A 17,800-nucleotide genomic window follows, 5' to 3' on the forward strand; every position below is an offset into this window, starting at 1 on the left:
AGGTAAGAAAGAAAAAAAAAAGTAAAATGTCACAAAAAGGACAGGACAGTGACTGCTGAAGCACTTGGTCAGCAGGGCAATGTATAAATTCAGGTAAGATACAGACTGTAATCACTGTTTCTGTGAGTAATGGCTTTGGGTCCAAACTTGAGTAACTCCCATTTCCTCTGTCACCTGCACGTCCTCCTGTGTTTCCTTGAATGTCCCATAATACTTTGGAATAAATTCTTCCCCTGCTCTTGTCAGCGTGTCAGAAATGCCTCATTTAGACAGCACAGCACTCACAAAGAACCAACCACACAACAGTCACAGCAACATTTCACTCACTCTAAAATCCTGGCCAGCAGCATCAGGTCTCTGTCCTATCCCAGACCTGTCTTCCGGCAGTTTTCAGTCCCAATTCAACAACACAAGAGAAATGGAAAGGATTAAAACTTGAACATCAGATGGTGAAAAAAAGGGCTTATTTTAGGAAGAGTGGACGTTCCTCTTCAATCCAAAGAGGATTGGAGGACCTACTTGGAAACACCTATTTTCCACATGGGCTGTGCAAGAAATTATTTAATATTCCAATGCTTCCACCTGGAGACATGCTCTGCTGCTTCAAGGAACTCCCATTTGCAGCTGGAAGGCAACTGTCATTTAATCCCTACCTCTTAACCATTAATTATTTTTATTTGTGCCCTCTGTACTCCCCTGTCCCTAACCATTTTCCTAGGTAGGATTATAAACTGCACATTGAAATAACACGCTTGCTCCAACCTGAGGAGCTTTGATCAGCACCTCGACCTTTCTTTCTGAATTCACATCCCAGTAACATGATTTTGGGCAGTGTAAAGTTTTACAATTTGATTTACTCCATACAATTTCTAGGCAACATGTTCTGCACATTCCTTGCCTTCCTCACATGTTTGTTACCTTCATAAGACAAAGGCAGCTGAGGTAAGCTAGAGACACCAGGTAAAAACAACCAACTACTGCAGGAGGACAATGAACTCTGCACAGATTTATTTTATTTACATCTCTATAATTTGAGCTCTAACATTCAACACAACTCGGATCTGACAGAAAGGATCTGACAGCTGGCTGCTGAGCCCTGTGTGGGACTGGGCTGGACCCAAACTGCATCCCTGGGGAGGCCATGAGCCCAACCCTCCATGGCTGTAACTCCTGGCCTCTCACTGAGCACTCCTCAATTCCCTTTCAAACAGAAAACACAGGAAGGAACACTTTATTCCAACTACAAAACTCACTGAGATGCCTTTCAGAACCCAACAGTGTTTAGTCAGTTCTTACTTTGCAGTTCACAAGGTATTTCAGCAATAAATTCCCCGTCATTGCTAAGAGCTGAGCAGTTCCTGAGTGGGAGGGTTTCCAGTTATGTTTTTCTGGTTTTTAACAGTAGCTCAAAGCTTAAGCAGTTTCAGCATCCACCAGCTGAAGCCAGTAGATTTCAGGCATCTTGCATGGTATATTTTATAACTTAAATGAAAATTCTACCTGCAGTCTTAAATACACAAATATTTTCTGCCACTTGGCTCTACTGAAAAGCTTTCTGCTAATATATTAACGCTAATATTTCTCTAATAGAGGGATAACCCTGTTCCTAATTTGCATATTTCTATCAGCACGCTGGTTAATGCAGTATTTGTCTATCCCAGCCTCTTGGTGCCAGGTCATGCATCAGCAGGACTTAAAGCCTTGGGCTTTCCAGGGGATTTTTTTGCCTAAGTTCCAGGCCAGATTCAGCATCTGCTGTTCAGGTGATGTAGTGCATCTCCTTAGGTGGTTCCAGCCTGCACTCCAGCGCTGCAGGAGTGGGGGCAGCTGCAGTTGTTTAATGGTGAAGAGAGACTTCCCCACTCCGTGCTCCCCGAGGCTGGAGCATCCTCAGTCCCAGCAAGGACTGCCCTTCAGCAGCCCAGGCATTCAGGAGGGGCCATTCCCAGGTGTTCCCAAGGGGCCATCCCATCATACTGTAGTCTCTGTTTTTTTAACTCTTCGACTGCGAAGGTGTTGCTGGATCAGTTTCCTCTCTCTTACGTACCTGAGAGGGAGAATGCATTGGAATAACCTCTGCAAACTTTCAACCCAAATTTCAATGAGCTGGTCAAATGACAACAAAAACTTGCCCAACGCAGGCAAGTTTGGTATTTTCTAAATATTTCCTGGACACTTTGATTCAACATGGTTATCAGCCTATCATCCAGTAACAGATCTATGGCTGCTGTAGCCTCTTAATGCTCTTGGACTCAGAGGGCTCACAAATACGGGAGCCCCTCTGGCTTGTATCTGAGGGGCATTTTGAGCTACTGCCAGGGGGATTCCTATCATTCACCTCAAGTTTTAAAGGGACATCCGGCACTGAAATGGCTTAAATGCTACAGAACCAAAACAGTACCATGTGTGTACTGCATTTGTATTCCAAGGGAATACGCAGCATCAAGTACAAACTGAGGAACCAGTCAAAGGCTCAGAAAGCAAACAGCAAACAAAATAAAGAGAAGTTACCCTGAGGGTTGAAATTTTCTGAAGACCTCACTCTGTGTGTAGTCAGTAATTCAGGAATCTTTAAGAGCAACAGGATGAGGAAAGGATTACAAACCCTCCCACTCCCTTCAGCCTTCCCATCACAGTGTTCTATCTGCACTCTGCCACATCCATATGTCCTCCTCATGAGCCAGGCCACAATCATACAGATTGCTCTGGACTCTGTGACACCTCATTTTACGTGTGTTTACCTGGCAACTGTCTGTTGAATCTCCTGCTTCTCTTCTTCATTTATTCTGTGCAGAATCGATTCCAAAAAGGGAAGATGAAATGAAATGTACTGAGCAACCTAACAAGGAGAAGATAAGAAAGGCACTACTAACTATGGTCATTGAGAAAAATTCCATGAACTACAAGAAGTGAGGATGTACGTACATCACTGCTGATCTCTTCCACGTCCCCATCCATGAGGAAAAACTTGGCAATCTTCACAGAGGGCCCCTGCAGCAGCCTATGCAGCAAGGGAACATCTCCACTCCTCAACTGCTTCTTTTCTGGAATTTATAAGCAATGTCCTGAAACATGAAACATCCCACAGGGACTCTATCTACCACCTGCAGTCATGTGCCTTTTTTCCTGACATGGATCCCATACTGACTGAAGTGCAATTACCTGATATCTAACAAGTCCCTAATATTTGGCCTTTTATAGTACCTTCTCCCTCAGTTCCCAATAATAAAGATAAATCTCCCTTTTCCTGAGAAAGTAAGAGTAAACTGCTATGGAAGTAAACCTTTTCCACTGAACAATGAATACTTTGAACTCAGCACATGCAATCCAGATCTGACAGATGAAAGGTCCCACAACACAATTATTCAGCTTTTTCTCTCCAGAGGAGACATCTCTGAAGGGTCCCTGAGAAGACAAAATACCACACCACACACACAGTGCACAAACAAGGACGGAGGCCTGAAACAAGTCCTGTTACTCCAAGGGACACATTCCACCCACACACACACAGAATGATTAGAGATGAAGTGATCAGGCAGCAGTGGCGAGCTTACCTCCAGACGCATGGATGACATAAAGTGCAAATTCATGGGGACTGTTTTCTATCTGTGAAACAAAAGAAAATCCATTCAGACCCACAGATCTTCCCAGCACTTCCCTCTCGGCACATTTTCCCTGTGCATATCAGCTCAGAGATTTGGATCAAAGTCTGAGACAGGGATCCAGTCTGTAGAAGTGTTAAAAGATCCTGGACCTGGATAGAAGAGAAAGCTGTGCTGCCTGTTCACTGTCCCTGTGCCAGCCCCAACCCATGTTCCCATGCTGTCCAAATCAGTAACACACTGTAACTCCAGATCTTTCCTGCCTGGTTTCCTTGCAGCATCCTTAACTACTTCATGTAGCTTACTTCTCCCATCACATGTAGGTCTGCTATTTGTGTTGCCATCAAGGTATACCCCTGTGACCTACACTTGTGCCTGACAGCCACATTCAGAAAACAGCAGAGCTTTTGAACATTTACTTTGCCATTTATTCCCTACAACTTTACACCCTGCTCTGTAATTCCCTTCCTTATTACTCCTAGAAGTTAAGTTTTCCTTCCAAGACACTCCCAAGTCTTACTAACTACATGAAGTAATTCTGCAACAGTGAAGTCTCTCGACAAGGTAAACAGGAATTTTAAGACCATTAAAGTACAAATTAAACACTAAGCAGCCATGCAAAATCAAGGTATTTGAGAAATATGCAGTAGTAGGGGCAAAGCTATTTTTGACCACATACAGCTGTGTTAGTGGGAGATGGTTCCAAAGAATTTCCAGGGAGGGGAAAGTAAAAAAACAAAACAAAACAAAACACCAAACCAAACCAAAAAAAAAAAAAAAAAAAAACAAAAAGGAAGAAGAAGAAGAAAGTAGTTTCTGACACTAACTATGGCACTGACCTTGAGCAGTACCTTTAACTCTAACTTTCCATATGAGGGTCATGAAACACTAACAAAATAAACCCAACCCATGCATTTAAAATTGCCCATGTGGGTGGTTTTTTTTTACCCTCTACTCCCTGCACTATCCCCGCCCAGTTATTCCTCACCTTTACCGCAGTGCTGGAGTGCACATGCGAATGAACACTTTCAGAACACGGCCACACTTCCTCCTGCCAGCAGACTTACCTTGAACTTACGAAGCAACTGTTCTATCACTTGTCTGGTTCTCATCTGGCTGTTGATTCTTATTTTGGTTTCTGACCCAAAAGCCGGAGTGAAAACTGACGTCTGGGAACAGGAACAGTCACACCATGGCGTGAGCATAAGGAAGGACTCACTGGGTAGGGTTCCCTGTCCCTCAGGTGACAAAGCCAAGCCTGAAATTTCCTACCTCGTGGTTGTAGAAGTGGCCATTGATCGAGAACCTGTGAGCTTCTACTTCTGTCCTGGTTATGGTGGGGAGCTTGGTCCTCCTGCGCACGGCCGTGGCATCACTGCTGGTCCGGGGTAGGGTGGCACAGTCAAGCTCCTGCTCCCTCCTGGACCTCAGCGTGTGACTTTCGTAACATGGATAGCCTGGACAGAAGAAAAGCACACATTGTGTGCAGCTGCTCACCATTCCCTGGAGCACCCCCAGAGGAAGGAGGCCCCCGGTGAAGGGCTTTATTTACTATTTATCATTTGGGGAGGTGAGGGGAGGGTGGAGCAGCAAAGGAACAAGGCACAGGCATATAGTGAAGAAAAGGCAGATTGCAGTGGTTGTAGTTTGCTGTTTTGTTCCCTTGGAAATGATTTCTTTGATAAAAGCACAGCTCATTCCCACAGGCTGTTCACCAAGTCACCTGCACAGCATCGTTAGCCCTAACCAGCCCAATGGCATTGTTTCCCCAGCTTGTGGTGCATGATACACAGAGCAAAGGGATTTCCCTTTGCTGGCAGGGAAGGCCTGATGTGAGAGACTCCTTTTGCACTGCCACAGAACACAGAATTTTTTTGTTAACATGAAAGCACTGATACTGACTTTGCTCAAGGTCTGGCTGTTCCTCGGTAGACTTCAGGGTATCCCCGCTGATGTGATAAAGGTCATCAAATTCTCCCCAGCGAGTCATCCCCCTGAAAGACCAAACATGGAGTTATCACTGACTGCTCCTCATTAACTCAGTGACTTCAGTTTATCCTGTGGCCAGGGTTCATGTAACACATTCCTGTCCCTGCTCAACTTACAGACTTCAGCATGGTAATTTTAGTTTAAGTCATAATAAAATCAGGTATTAGAATATGGTATGACCAAGGATCCCAAATGTAACACATCCAATTCAGAACCTGTTGAACATCAAAACAGGACATAACTTAAACAACACGAAGTAATTCCTGACCTGTTTCACATCAACATCTGATTAATCACACTCAGACTACCAGGCAGGCACATAAAACACATATATTGTTGTTTAATAGTTACAGAACACAGGTGTGTTACACAGGTCAAATTACACACAAACCAGCACTAATAAAGAGAGCAGGAAGTTCCATCCAGCCTTTCAGAAAACTATATTTGTGTCAATATTTCCATAAATCATTAACTCTTCAGCGTAAGGTCTTCAGCCAGTTACTACTCCAACTGAGAATAAACAAATCTGTAGCCTAATATTAAAAATTAATTCCGTGTGTGTGTGTGCATATCTATATCTATGTATACCTATCTATATCTATCTATATAACCAACAATATTCAGCTATCCCCAGTTTACATGCCAAACAAGATCTTGGTTGTATTCCACACATTTACCAAGTTCATTTAAGATCAGACAGCCAAACTGCTCTGCATACCTTAAAGCATGTCAGGGCAGCCCCACGTTGCTGGGATCACGAGTTAAATGTTTACTTTAGGATAGAAATTTCCACCAGTCAGAAGTTTTTTAAGAACAGCCCTGCAGGCCACGTGCACCCCAAACCAGCACACCTGGCCCAGGTAAACTGAGAGCCAGATCTGCCTAAAGTTCAGGTTCTTTCCTAGTTATTCCTGTCAAAATTCATCCCTGAATTTCAACAGCCAAGGATGGGGAAGAAGACTTTACTGGAATTCCACAGCTGCAAAAGTGTCAGAATTAAATCCCCACTTCCAACATGTTCCACATGCAATCTAAGATGGTAAGTAATTAGAAAAATAAATTTTGCAATGCACAGTTTATCAGGGAGTCATTCAGGATTAACATTGGCTCTGACTCTGTATTAGAAGATTCAGATTCAGCTCATCAAATTCACCAACCAAGGCTGGGGAAAGAGTGTTCAAAACAAAGAAAAAGTACACTGAGTGCCTATATCAGCTGAGCACAACTGGGACATAAAGTGTCATTGGCAGCACCTGGAACAGCTGCTCTGTGGGAATTTTAAGGGGTTTTTACAGTAAATTTTGCACAGACAAAGGCAGTATTCATTCCCTGACTTGAACTTCACCTGAGCAGCAATGGTTCCACACCTCAGATAGCTGGGAATGTAAGCTGGGACAGACACTCTCTCAGCAGTTACCTACCAGATTTTGGCTTCATGCTCTAGTGTGTGCACCAACATGAGGCCTTGCAGGGGCTACCAGTAGCAGCTGTACGTGGAAACATGTAGGGTTTGTTTGGGTCTTTTCCAATATTCTAATATACATCAACTTCCCAGTCTTTGTATAGGAATAGCCAGTTCCCATGAAAAAGAGCAGCCTCCTCCAGCTCCTCAGCCTGAGGGCCAAACACAGATGCTACAAACACACATCTTTCTACCCAGCAGAAGCTGTAGAAAGGCTCTGCTGTCCAGCAACCACCACGGCCTTTGGGGAATCTGGGATATCCAATGCAGCCAGCCACATCCATTGAAGCCACAACATGAGGTATCTTGCAATGCTAGCCTCCTTAGGGAAGTTCATACATTACCTTCTACTAGGGAAAAAACCCACATTCTCTGTTGACTTCAGGGTTACAAAAGAGGGTATCTGCTTCTCATCCTGAATTTTTAGTCGGATAGGATGTCGCACTCCCCAGAATATTGAGAGGATTCCTTCAATGAATGGTGCGCTTCCTTCTTGCTGGAGAAAAACAGTGAAACAGTTAGTGCTGCAGAATAACGCAGTAAAAATAATCAACTAATAATAATCTATCTCCCCTCAAAGTAACAGGAATACAGTGAAATCACTGAGGCTGACACAGCCCTGGAACAGATTACCTGGAGAACATGTAACTTCACTTTTAAGCAATTTTCAAAACAGCCAAAGCTGCAGGCTGACTTGAACAGCTCAAGAAACCAGTTCTGGTTTATTGTATTAGATGGAATATGTGATGCAATAAAAACACCACAGCAAGTGCTGGAGTCCAGAGCTGTGAGAGAAGAGAGCACTAATTTGTGATGTCCAGATTAGTGGAGTTTCTCACCCCCTAAATCCTTACCTGATTGTATGTCAGCTGCAGATTCTCTTGGTCTGAATAGTAAGAGTTATAATTCTTCAGAAGAGAACTGAGCTGCTCTCTAGAATAAAGATCACAATGAAAAAGTATTTTTTACGTGTCTGTAAAATGCAGGTGGTACGTGGCAGGGTAACACCCCATAACTGCGCTCCCCACATGATCCTTGTATAGGTTTGTTTATGCATCATTTTCTAAGAGTAAAGTTCTGTCAGGTTACTGGGTTGCTCATAAGTTGCTTCTTGAAAGACACAGAGAAAATTAATTAGTGAGTCCCACATGACCTTAATGGCACTGCCCCATAACAGCTCGTACTTTGCACCTCTGCAGCAGTCATGAGGAGGAAGCAAACACAACAACATCCCCATGCACCAACGTTGCAGGCTACTTTAACTAGGCTACACTTGGTTTTCCCTGTATGACGGCTTCCATTCAGTTTTAATACTGCTGCAGACACTTTTCTTATCTCCAAACTCCTACAGGATGTCTAACATTTCTATTTCCTTCTGCCTGAAACAGAACAGATTTGCACCATGTCTTTATTGAGAGGAGAAAGGGAGGAAGATAAAGAGAACCTCTGCAAACAAGCAAGGAGTCATGGAGACAAAAAGCCAGCTGCAGCTCAGGCTATGGAAGGCTGAACAATGACAGAATTAATTAAATTGTATTTCAAGCCCATCGAGAATGAAACACTCTTCCCCACACCATTTAAAGATGACTCAGACCATAATTCAAACAAGCAATTCCCACCAGCAGAGGTGGTTAACCATGGGGAACAACTGCATGGAAGTGTACAAATTCTTCCTTATGGACTAATGATTACAGTGGTTTCATGTCCTGCCTCCCAATGATGTGTGAAGACACCAGGTTTGTTTCCAAATAGTGCCTGTTATTTCCACATTTGTGTGAGCTATTGGAACAGCAGGCCCACAGATAGAACATGCAGCACCTGCAGACTCTGCACCACAAAGAGCTGCTGAAGCTATTCAGAACTCATGTACCATCAGAAACACCAGGACAACTCCTCCACCAATTTTAAATACAGAAGTGCCCCAGAGGAACTGACAGCCCAACATGGGGACAGGCCCCAGCCACGTGGCATTCCCCCGGGCCCAGCTGCCCAAACACCAGAGAGGAACCAGGAGAGCAGGTAACATATCCAGGCTGTGCTTGGGGCAGAGCATGAACACAGAAAGCTTTCTCTGGCATACCTGTCCCTCCCCTCTCCACTTAACAAACAGGACAGTGTCCTGTTGCTTTAGAGAGCCTTTTCCCATGGTCAGAAGGGAAAAGATCAACTAGGCTTTTACCTAGCAGGTAATGTGAGGACAAGGGCTGCACCCCTAAACTCACTGCATTCCCTGCTAACTCTGTGGATGTACATTATTTAACTTACATTACTGCAATTCCACACACGAAAATATTTTTAACTACCTTTATCAACTGGATTCTAAACAAGGATTTTCAACATTTACTTCAACTTACTTTGATCTTAAATCCTCAGAATACTGGTGGCAAAACCCCTTCTTTGCTTTGAGTTGAAATAGCCCATTACAGGTTCTTTGTGTCTCATGAGCTGTGAGGGACCACATTTAGGTCATCCCACCAAAAAGGAATGCAAACAGATTTGGATAAGGATCAGATACAAGCCCAGTTCTGATCATGCTGGCTACAGGTAAGGAAGATTAAGCAAGTCTTGGCCTCATCCACAGGCAAGGTCCAGATGCAATTCATGATTATCAGGCAAGTAGGAGATAGGCAGTTCTGTCTGAGAGATATTGTGACAGACCTGCTAATCCTGCTCAAGAGGTGCTTCAAACTCAAGTCTCTTGTATTTCACAGCATTTGGCGATCATTTTATTGACAGCTGTTATTTCACAAATTTTTTTTTGAAGTAGGAAGTTGGCAAGGTGAAGATGGATTAGAAATACATTAGGGACTTGGGTCACACTCTGAGGCCCACCTATTAGTCTTAGTCCACGTTGACTGCAAAGGCAAATAAAATCATAGACTAACAGCAGTAAGTGGTCTGGTAAGGGTCATCTCTGAATGATGATTCTGTTTCTCAGAGCAAGGTCTCAAGATTTTCACACAGCTTCTTGCCTTGTCTAGAAAAACTTGCCATTACCTTCCTCAGAAGTTTGTGTAAATAAATCTTTCAGGTTTCACCCTTGCATTAGTGCAACCAACAGTGACAAACCACACAAGCAATTAGAAAAGCCCTGAGGGAGAGATTAACAGCAGCTCACTGTGACTTGTTTGTCCTTGTGTAGTAGAAACATTAAGAAAAAAACCAACAATTTTCCTTCTTTTTCCCCAGAAGGGAATACGTGCACCAACCTAGTTCTAGAAGTTGTCTTATTCTAACACATCTTCCTACTGCCCTAACCTAGAGACAGGTGCCATCTCTGCTGAGTTTGGTGCCTGGAAAACCAGCAGCTGCTGTGTTGCAAGCAGCTTTGTGACAACAGGCAAACACAGACATTAACAGAAACCAAAGCCACGTAACTGGCAGAAAAACTCACCCCAAAAACATAACATGCACTGCAGATTCACCACTTTCTTCAGCAGCAAAAGCAGGATACAAAGGAGCTGCAAGATCAGGTGCCCCAGTGGTAAACCACAACAGAGTCCAGGCTGCTTTCTGGAAACACTAACCCAGGCCAGCTCACCTGTGCCCTCTCCTGCCCAAGCCCTACACACCATCTGTGAATATTTATGGTAGTTACGCTGGAGATGCAGCAGTTCAGCCAGCCAAATCATCCCACAAGCTTTGGTCAGCCTTTTGATCCAGCCATTGTGCAATTCCCAAACAGCAAGCTTGCCCCATCAGCAAGATTCACAGGACAGAACTGGAAGAGAAGTAGTGTAACAGCAGATTCAAGGTATAGATGAGGGATGACAGTCTGGAAATTGCATTGGAAGCAAGCCTGAGTGCATATGGAATGTCAGTGGTTCTTGAAACTCTGATTTCCCTTTTTGCAAGGCAAACGAAGTTTAAACCATGGCTGTCATGCAGAAAGGTCTCAACTGGGATGCACATTTCATCACAGGAACAGACAAGTATATAGGTGAATAAAGCCCCTGGTTCAATTGGTACATTTCCAAACACCTTTGCATTACACACACATTAATCACCTCTGACACAAACGCACTGCATCCCAAATTAGCAGCAGTATAAAGGGAACAACTCTTGAAGAGAAAGGGAGTGATGCATCTGCTGCCCATGTGTTCTGGGCAAAGCCCTGACACCCTTCCTTGAAAAGGGAGAAAACAGCATTGCTTAGGCCACACAGGAAAGTACCAGGATTCAGGAACAAGTCTCTACTGCAGCACAATAAATTCCCATTGCAGACCCCATCCCAAGTTGAGTCTACAGGTAGTTTCTTTCCCATGGGAAGACCAAGAGTGATGAAAATGAAGAGAGAAGAGAGGCCCTTCTTCCAGCTCCTGTGCTCTTGTCAACAGGGGAAAAACAATCCTGTAAGAAAGGGGATGGAGCTAAATGCCAGGTGGCTCAGAGTTTGGGGCAGCAGTAGGAACAATTCCTCCCAGGGAGACTGAACTGTGGAAAAGCATCCCACAGATGACAGGCTGTGATTCCAAGCTTTTTGTTTTTTTTACAAGTAGGTCACTTCCTCTGACCACAGCAGAGAGCTAGCAGCCCAAAAGTCCTTCTGCACAGACACCCTGCAATCCAGGGCTGCCAAACTCCAAGCTGCAGACAAGCAGAGCTCAACTCTGGAACTTATGGTCAATTCCAACAGATTTCCAAGACAGGAAGGTCTTCTTTCCCAACTTGTAATTTTATTTCAGAATCCTGTAGAAGGGCTGTTCTCCTTACGGAACAAAAACCACAGACCCAAAGGTTCAATGCTCTATTCTTCTAATTCCATGTATAGGCCAACTCTGTTCTGTAGACAGCTTAAACTAACTAAATGGTATGGATTGCTGTTGCTGCAGACTCAGCTCCCAACAGGACCCCCTGTCAAGGAATAAATGTGGGATAAGTTGAAAGAAAGCAGCAAAGTCATTAAATACTCAGGGTTTTAATAATTTACCTGGTTACGAACTTCTCTTCACTGATGAAAACAGAAGGCAGATGCTGTGCCTCCATAGTCACTTTCTTCATTTACTCAGAAGAGATGAATCTAAGCAAAAGGTCAAAAAAAGTGAATACGTTCACTACTGCTACTACAAAAAAATGGAATAGTAATCAAGCACAAAGCTTTAGTTGGCCAAGTGAAACAGGCTGGGACACTCAAGCTGAGGGCTCATTACACCATATTTTGACTACTTCATCCTTTGTCTTAGTACCAAAGTATTTCCCACTCATGATAAAAAAAGCCATAAGCAATTCCCATCGAGTACGTAACAGTGCTTTAAATCCCAAGTACGACATCTGCCAGGACTTTCTCAAGCAGTTTTAAAACTACTTCAACTCCAGGATTATGCTCAAGTTGTTAGCAAGCTGAGACAGCAGCCCATGCACTGGTCAGAATCCATGTGTCCACTGTGGATAGAGCATTGCCCAGGGTCACTGAAACACCCCGTGACTCAGCAAACCACTCTCATCCAGATTCCTGAAACTAGGCAAGGGAAGGAGTGTTGATGATTAGCAGTGTGCTGCAGCACACCAAGAAAGCACGTGGAATAGCAAAGAGAGAACAACGGTGATTTCAGGGAGGTAGCAATACAATTTACAGATTTCCACATTGGGATTTGAGCATATTATGTAGGAAATGAGCCAGACCTGCAAAACTTCAAAAATGCACTCCTCAGCAGGCTTAATTACAGACTCTAGGCTCTTTCCTTCACCCTCAGGTACCAGAATAAAAGGAAGACTGAGGAGTTAACTGAACAAGTAGTATCAGACATTGCGGGGGAAAAAAACTCAAAAAAATCCCATGAAAAGCAGTAACATCTCCAAGACTGCACTGGAAGTTGATCATTCCACTTCCATTCCTCTTATTTGGGCACGATGACAAAGGAGCTTGGCTCACAGTACTCAAAGTCCGTTGTCCCTTATGCCAGGGGATTGACTTGAATCTGATTTCAGACTGCATTGGACAGGGCCCGGTCCTATCCAAAGATATCTGCAAAGCAGTTGATTGTAGTCCCAATGTCAAGCAGCCTTCCACAAACTGATTTAGGGAACATTCAGCCTTGAACAGATCATGGCTGGGCAAAGAGTAAACACCTCACCTCTGTGTACTGCACTACTGAGCTGCTTTTCTAGATGCCAGCAGTTTTCCATAACCATAGATAAATAGCTTCTAGAAAACAACATATGTGAACAAATGAGAAGTTTTGCATATAAAAACCATGATCTCCACCCTATAAATATACAGGAAGTTATTTCATAACCCCTAAAAGCAGAGTGCACTACCAAAATGAGCTTCACCTGAACAGCTGGTGTTTCCGGCAGTGCTCTATCAGGGGCTCACTGAAAGGAGCAGCACTCCCTTTGTCCTTTGGGTGACATCCATCAAGACAAAAACATACCTGAAAGCCAAACAAGCCCTGGGACTTCTGTACAGACATGACTTTGTGTGTGAGGAATACACTGCTGTATACCACCCCTCCTAAATGACTTCAGTAACCACTGGCCACACCCTGAAATCTGATTTTATGCAATTTACTTAAGACCTCTAAGTGGAGCAGCAGCCTGTGTCAGTGTAATTTCAAGCCGTTTTTACCAGATGCAGAGGAGTTTATGTACTTTGGCACCTGAATAACTGAACATATACTTCAGCTTCCTCCCACCTGTCAGGAAACAACATGTTAAGAGCAGTGGATAGCCAAGTCTCCTCTATTAAGAGGAGCTTAATAGTGCTGAGCAGTGACACTGGAAAGCTCCAGCACCGCTTCACTGCTTGTGGTGTCACTCTTTTCTACAGTATTTGGCCTTAAAATGATTAATCTGAAAGAAAAAGCTGATCTCTGCACATGGAGAGAAGTGACCTTTACACACACAAAAAAGAGATGAACACTGTGTTTTGCTATGCAGTGGATGGCTCCTGGTAAAATATTTGCCTTAAGCACCTTGAACAGATTTTAATCAGCTGGGTGCCATTAAAATGCTGAAAATATCTAACTGGAAGAGTGGGTAGTGATGGGGATAATTCTTCACCAATGCCTTTTTCGTTCTCTTTCCTTCGCTCACAGCCCCAACATGCAGGACAAAGCCTCCTCTCCTAGGCCTGGCAGAGAAGCACAGCTCTCACAATGTTTTCCTCAGTTATGGGACCTGCTGTGCTTATCAAACACTTCCACACCACCAGCTCACTCCAGAGATGAGCCTCTCCTCCCTGGACCCTTCCCGTGGGCACATTCTGCCTGCACACCTCTTACAGCACTTTTTTTTAACCGAGCCCTAAACCTGTGGGTTGCCACCACACCGTGACTTCCCCAACACCAGCAGCTGACACAACAGATGTCAGGATATTTGCACTGGCGCTCCCTAAATCCACAAAGCTGTTAGATTTTCCATCCATTCTATCTTGCTGCTTTCCATGTCACTTCCCTGTAGTCCTTTTGAGGAAGCAAACAGAAGTGAAGTACCTTTTTCATTGCTGCCTTTGATTTGAACTAACCAAATCATGCTAAGCCTGTGTCATTTATTCAAAGCCATATCCTGACTTACTTGGTGTCTTTATCATTATGTTAAACTGGACTAAAAGGGCAAAATTTCCTCAGATAGGTTACTCCTAGAAAGTGGGATCTTGGCTGGACTAAATTGCTGGCCTAAGACTTAACCAAGTAGAAACGTAATGCAGGAAGACTGAAGCATGAAATACATAGTGAAGGAAAGAAAAGAAAGCAAAGGGAAAGTCAGGAGGAAATGAAAATTGGGCCAGCTGCAAACTCAGCATCTCTAGAGGATGCAATTATTGGAGGGGTCTAGGAAAGGCAAAAGGAAAACAGACCAGTGAACCTTTCAGAGCCACAGGAGCATCAACACATCAGGGCACAAGACAAATCTCGCAAAGGTAATGAGCTGTACTTGTCTGTAAGATTCCTATGTTACCTGAAAGGTAGGGGTTTTTTCCCAAAGAAAAAGTCCAAGTGTCAGTGCAGAGGCAGATAAGAGGACTTGCTCCCTTTCACTGAGTCCAGTGATGTTTAAGTCATTTACTTAAGTGGACAGACCAGGGACGGTAGAGTACAGGAATGACAAAGCAAACGGCTACACAGATTTTTAGACAAGGATAAAAAAGAGCAACTGCAGAGGCAGACTGGAAGGAGAGGGACACCTGGAATCCAGAACTGAGCCAAGCAGGAGCAGCAAGGCAGCACCTCAATTTGTGTAACAGCCTGGATGTGCTTTCTAGTGCATCCATATGAAGACAGGGGCTGCAGAGTGCAGTGGCTATGCAGAACCTCTGCTAGTGCCAGAGAAACTAAAACCCCAAACCTCAGTGAAGTTCCCTAGGTATTCTGACCCAGTGCTTCCCAAAGCCCTTCCAAAAACACAGGAAGTCAGGATAGGGTGAACTTCTTCCACTTTTATAGAAACCACAAGGCTCAGCTGTCTGTTAACCCAGCTATCAAATACACACACGGAATATTTTGTCCAGCACAAAGCTTTGTACCATAAGACACACCAACATATCCAGCTGAGTCATCTTCTAAACCCACAAATGTCTAGTATTTAGCAAATTTTTCAATCATGATTGGTTTCTATAAAGGTGAATTTAATATTTGTTCAGAGAGATAAACTCCGTATCAGCAGAATAACTTTACCAGTCACATACTCTAGTTATGGGACTTCACATTCCCTTTTTTTTGTTCTTTTTGTTTATGTTAGATGTCCCTACCACCAAAGAAAAAGGTGGTAATTAAAAAAAAAGTACTTACTCTGAACAATTGTGTTTTCCCCACTAAAAAAAAAAAAGGGGCTTTGTTTTTTCCTTGGGCTTTCAGATTTCTTCACACCTTATTTTGATAATTAGCTGTTCGGTACAGAGCATTAAGTGCATTCCTTGAGCACAAATCACAGCATAAGCTCTCTGCGCAGGCAGGCTCGGAATGGGATTTGACAAACAGCAATGAGTCGGTTTATGTGAATATGGCCCCTTAACTTTGGCGGGCGCAATGCAGGAGGCGCACACGCTCCCTCCTCTCGGGCACTGCTGGGACTCGCACACATCCCTTTCAAACGCTGTGTTACCCCATTTTAGAAGCAGAAATGACTTTCTCTTTGCAGCCGACCGGCACAGGCCGGTCGAAAAGAGCGCGCAGGGTCACCGATGTCATTTGTGAATGCCGCCCGTGGGGAATGAAGGGCACCGCGGCCACGGGCACACGAGCAGCAGCACAACCTGCCACCACCCGCCTCATCTCGGCTGGCTCTCACAAAACCGCTGAGGAACCTCAGCGAGCATTTCTCTTCCCTCCGGCACCCAGATGACCCCAGAGGAGTGTGGCCGGAGTTCCGGGTGGCTGCGAAGGACCTTGCTTCCCCGGAGACCGCAGCTCACACAGCGGGCAGAGCAGCTCCAGCCTTCCTTTGCACTTACCTGCGCGATCCGAGCCGGAGAGGCACAGGAGGAGTTTCACACACCTTTCCCCGAGCCCTGAAAGAGGCATGGCAACACGGCCCTGGCGGCCAGCTACCTCTGCTGCCGCACGGGACCCACCGAGCCCTTCATTACTGTTCTGCTTAACAAACTGGGAATGCTGGAAACCCCAGGACACTCCCCGCACCTCGGTGCACGTCGGGAATATTTACCTACCACTTTCCTTTCTCCGAGCGCTGACAGGAGCCCGCCCTTAGTCACGGTTCCACCTCCAGGAGGCTCCGGTTAACACTTTAATCGCTAACTCTACAGAGGGAGGCAACCTGCCGACTCCCTGGAATCATCTGGTGCCGCGCCGTGAAACATCCTGTGCCCAAAGCACTTGTCAGGCTTTAACCTCCTCTGTTTCCTAATCCATTGGGTAAAGTATGCTTTCCCCCAGATACATGCTTATCTTCAGTGTTTGGGTGAATAACTGGTACAGTCCATCAGATCATGCCCCAGTGTAGATATATAGATTTAGAACGTTATGACGAATTGTGACAGCACAGCTTGATCCCTTAACCCCACACAGTTATTTTTGCTGAACTGTATAATACCCTCATGAATATTACTGGGCAAGAGTTGCATCTGTAAGAAGGAAGACATTGCCTCTTACTTTAATTGCTCAGCAGTAAATTGCATAAGCACATGCTTAAGCTAGAAAAATGAATTGAACCAAGGAACCAGGAACCTTCTCAGTTCCTACTGTTTGCCCATCTGTTTCCAGCAAATAATTCATCTATCAGATCAACCCCAAAACAAGAAATTACTGGGCCACAGAGAAGAGCATGAAAAATGCCAGACCTGAATTTGCCTTCACAACCATTTTATTGCACTGATTTATATCAAGTTACTTTTGCTTTATATAATTTAATGTTAGGAAGAGGCAGAACAGACTCGCATACTCAAATATTTGATTCCTAATCACATCCTATCTTGTGGTAGACTTCTCTCCAGAGACAGACACACTGCCAAAGACACACCACAGTAAGCCTGGTATTTGGGATTAAAGTTTGTGTTGTAGTTTCTGGCTTTGTACCTCAAAAATATTGACACAAGGATTTAATTGGTATTTACAACGTTGAGAATCACTCAAAACAAGAGGGAAGCAACATGCAAGGGTTTTTTACTCAGTTCACAACAGCACAGAAGCTTCATGCTGGGGTTTGGAGCTTCATGCCAAACTCAGTCTCTGGAGCTGCCCCATCTCAAGTGGGACAGTTGAGCACAAATCCACACAGCTTCCTAATTGCTCTAAAACCAGAGGTTTGATTTTTCCTGTCCCAGCTTCAGATACTTGAGCACACTGCCTGA

General features: G+C 44.3%; 1 protein-coding gene across 2 annotated transcripts; it reads right to left on the reverse strand.

Moving 5' to 3' along the window:
- Nucleotides 1–506: 506 nt before the first annotated feature.
- On the reverse strand, nucleotides 507–16,630 carry RASSF6 (Ras association domain family member 6). 2 transcript variants are annotated; one of them, XM_066318245.1, is made up of 10 exons: nucleotides 16,441–16,630; nucleotides 7,908–7,986; nucleotides 7,398–7,549; nucleotides 5,505–5,596; nucleotides 4,875–5,059; nucleotides 4,670–4,771; nucleotides 3,555–3,606; nucleotides 2,926–3,044; nucleotides 2,742–2,839; nucleotides 507–2,047 (listed from the first exon to the last, which is right to left on the reverse strand). In XM_066318245.1, exons 1-10 carry the CDS (start codon nucleotides 16,512–16,514, stop codon nucleotides 1,972–1,974), a joined length of 1,029 nt encoding a protein of 342 aa, XP_066174342.1. In that variant the 5' UTR covers nucleotides 16,515–16,630; the 3' UTR covers nucleotides 507–1,971. The 2 variants fall into 2 exon arrangements, with proteins under 2 accessions (XP_066174342.1, XP_066174343.1); XM_066318246.1 differs by lacking the exon at nucleotides 16,441–16,630 and adding an exon at nucleotides 11,984–12,071.
- Nucleotides 16,631–17,800: the final 1,170 nt, after the last annotated feature.

The sequence above is a fragment of the Sylvia atricapilla genome, chromosome 4, assembly GCF_009819655.1.
Source record: "Sylvia atricapilla isolate bSylAtr1 chromosome 4, bSylAtr1.pri, whole genome shotgun sequence".
In the NCBI taxonomy this organism is placed as follows: domain Eukaryota; kingdom Metazoa; phylum Chordata; class Aves; order Passeriformes; family Sylviidae; genus Sylvia; species Sylvia atricapilla.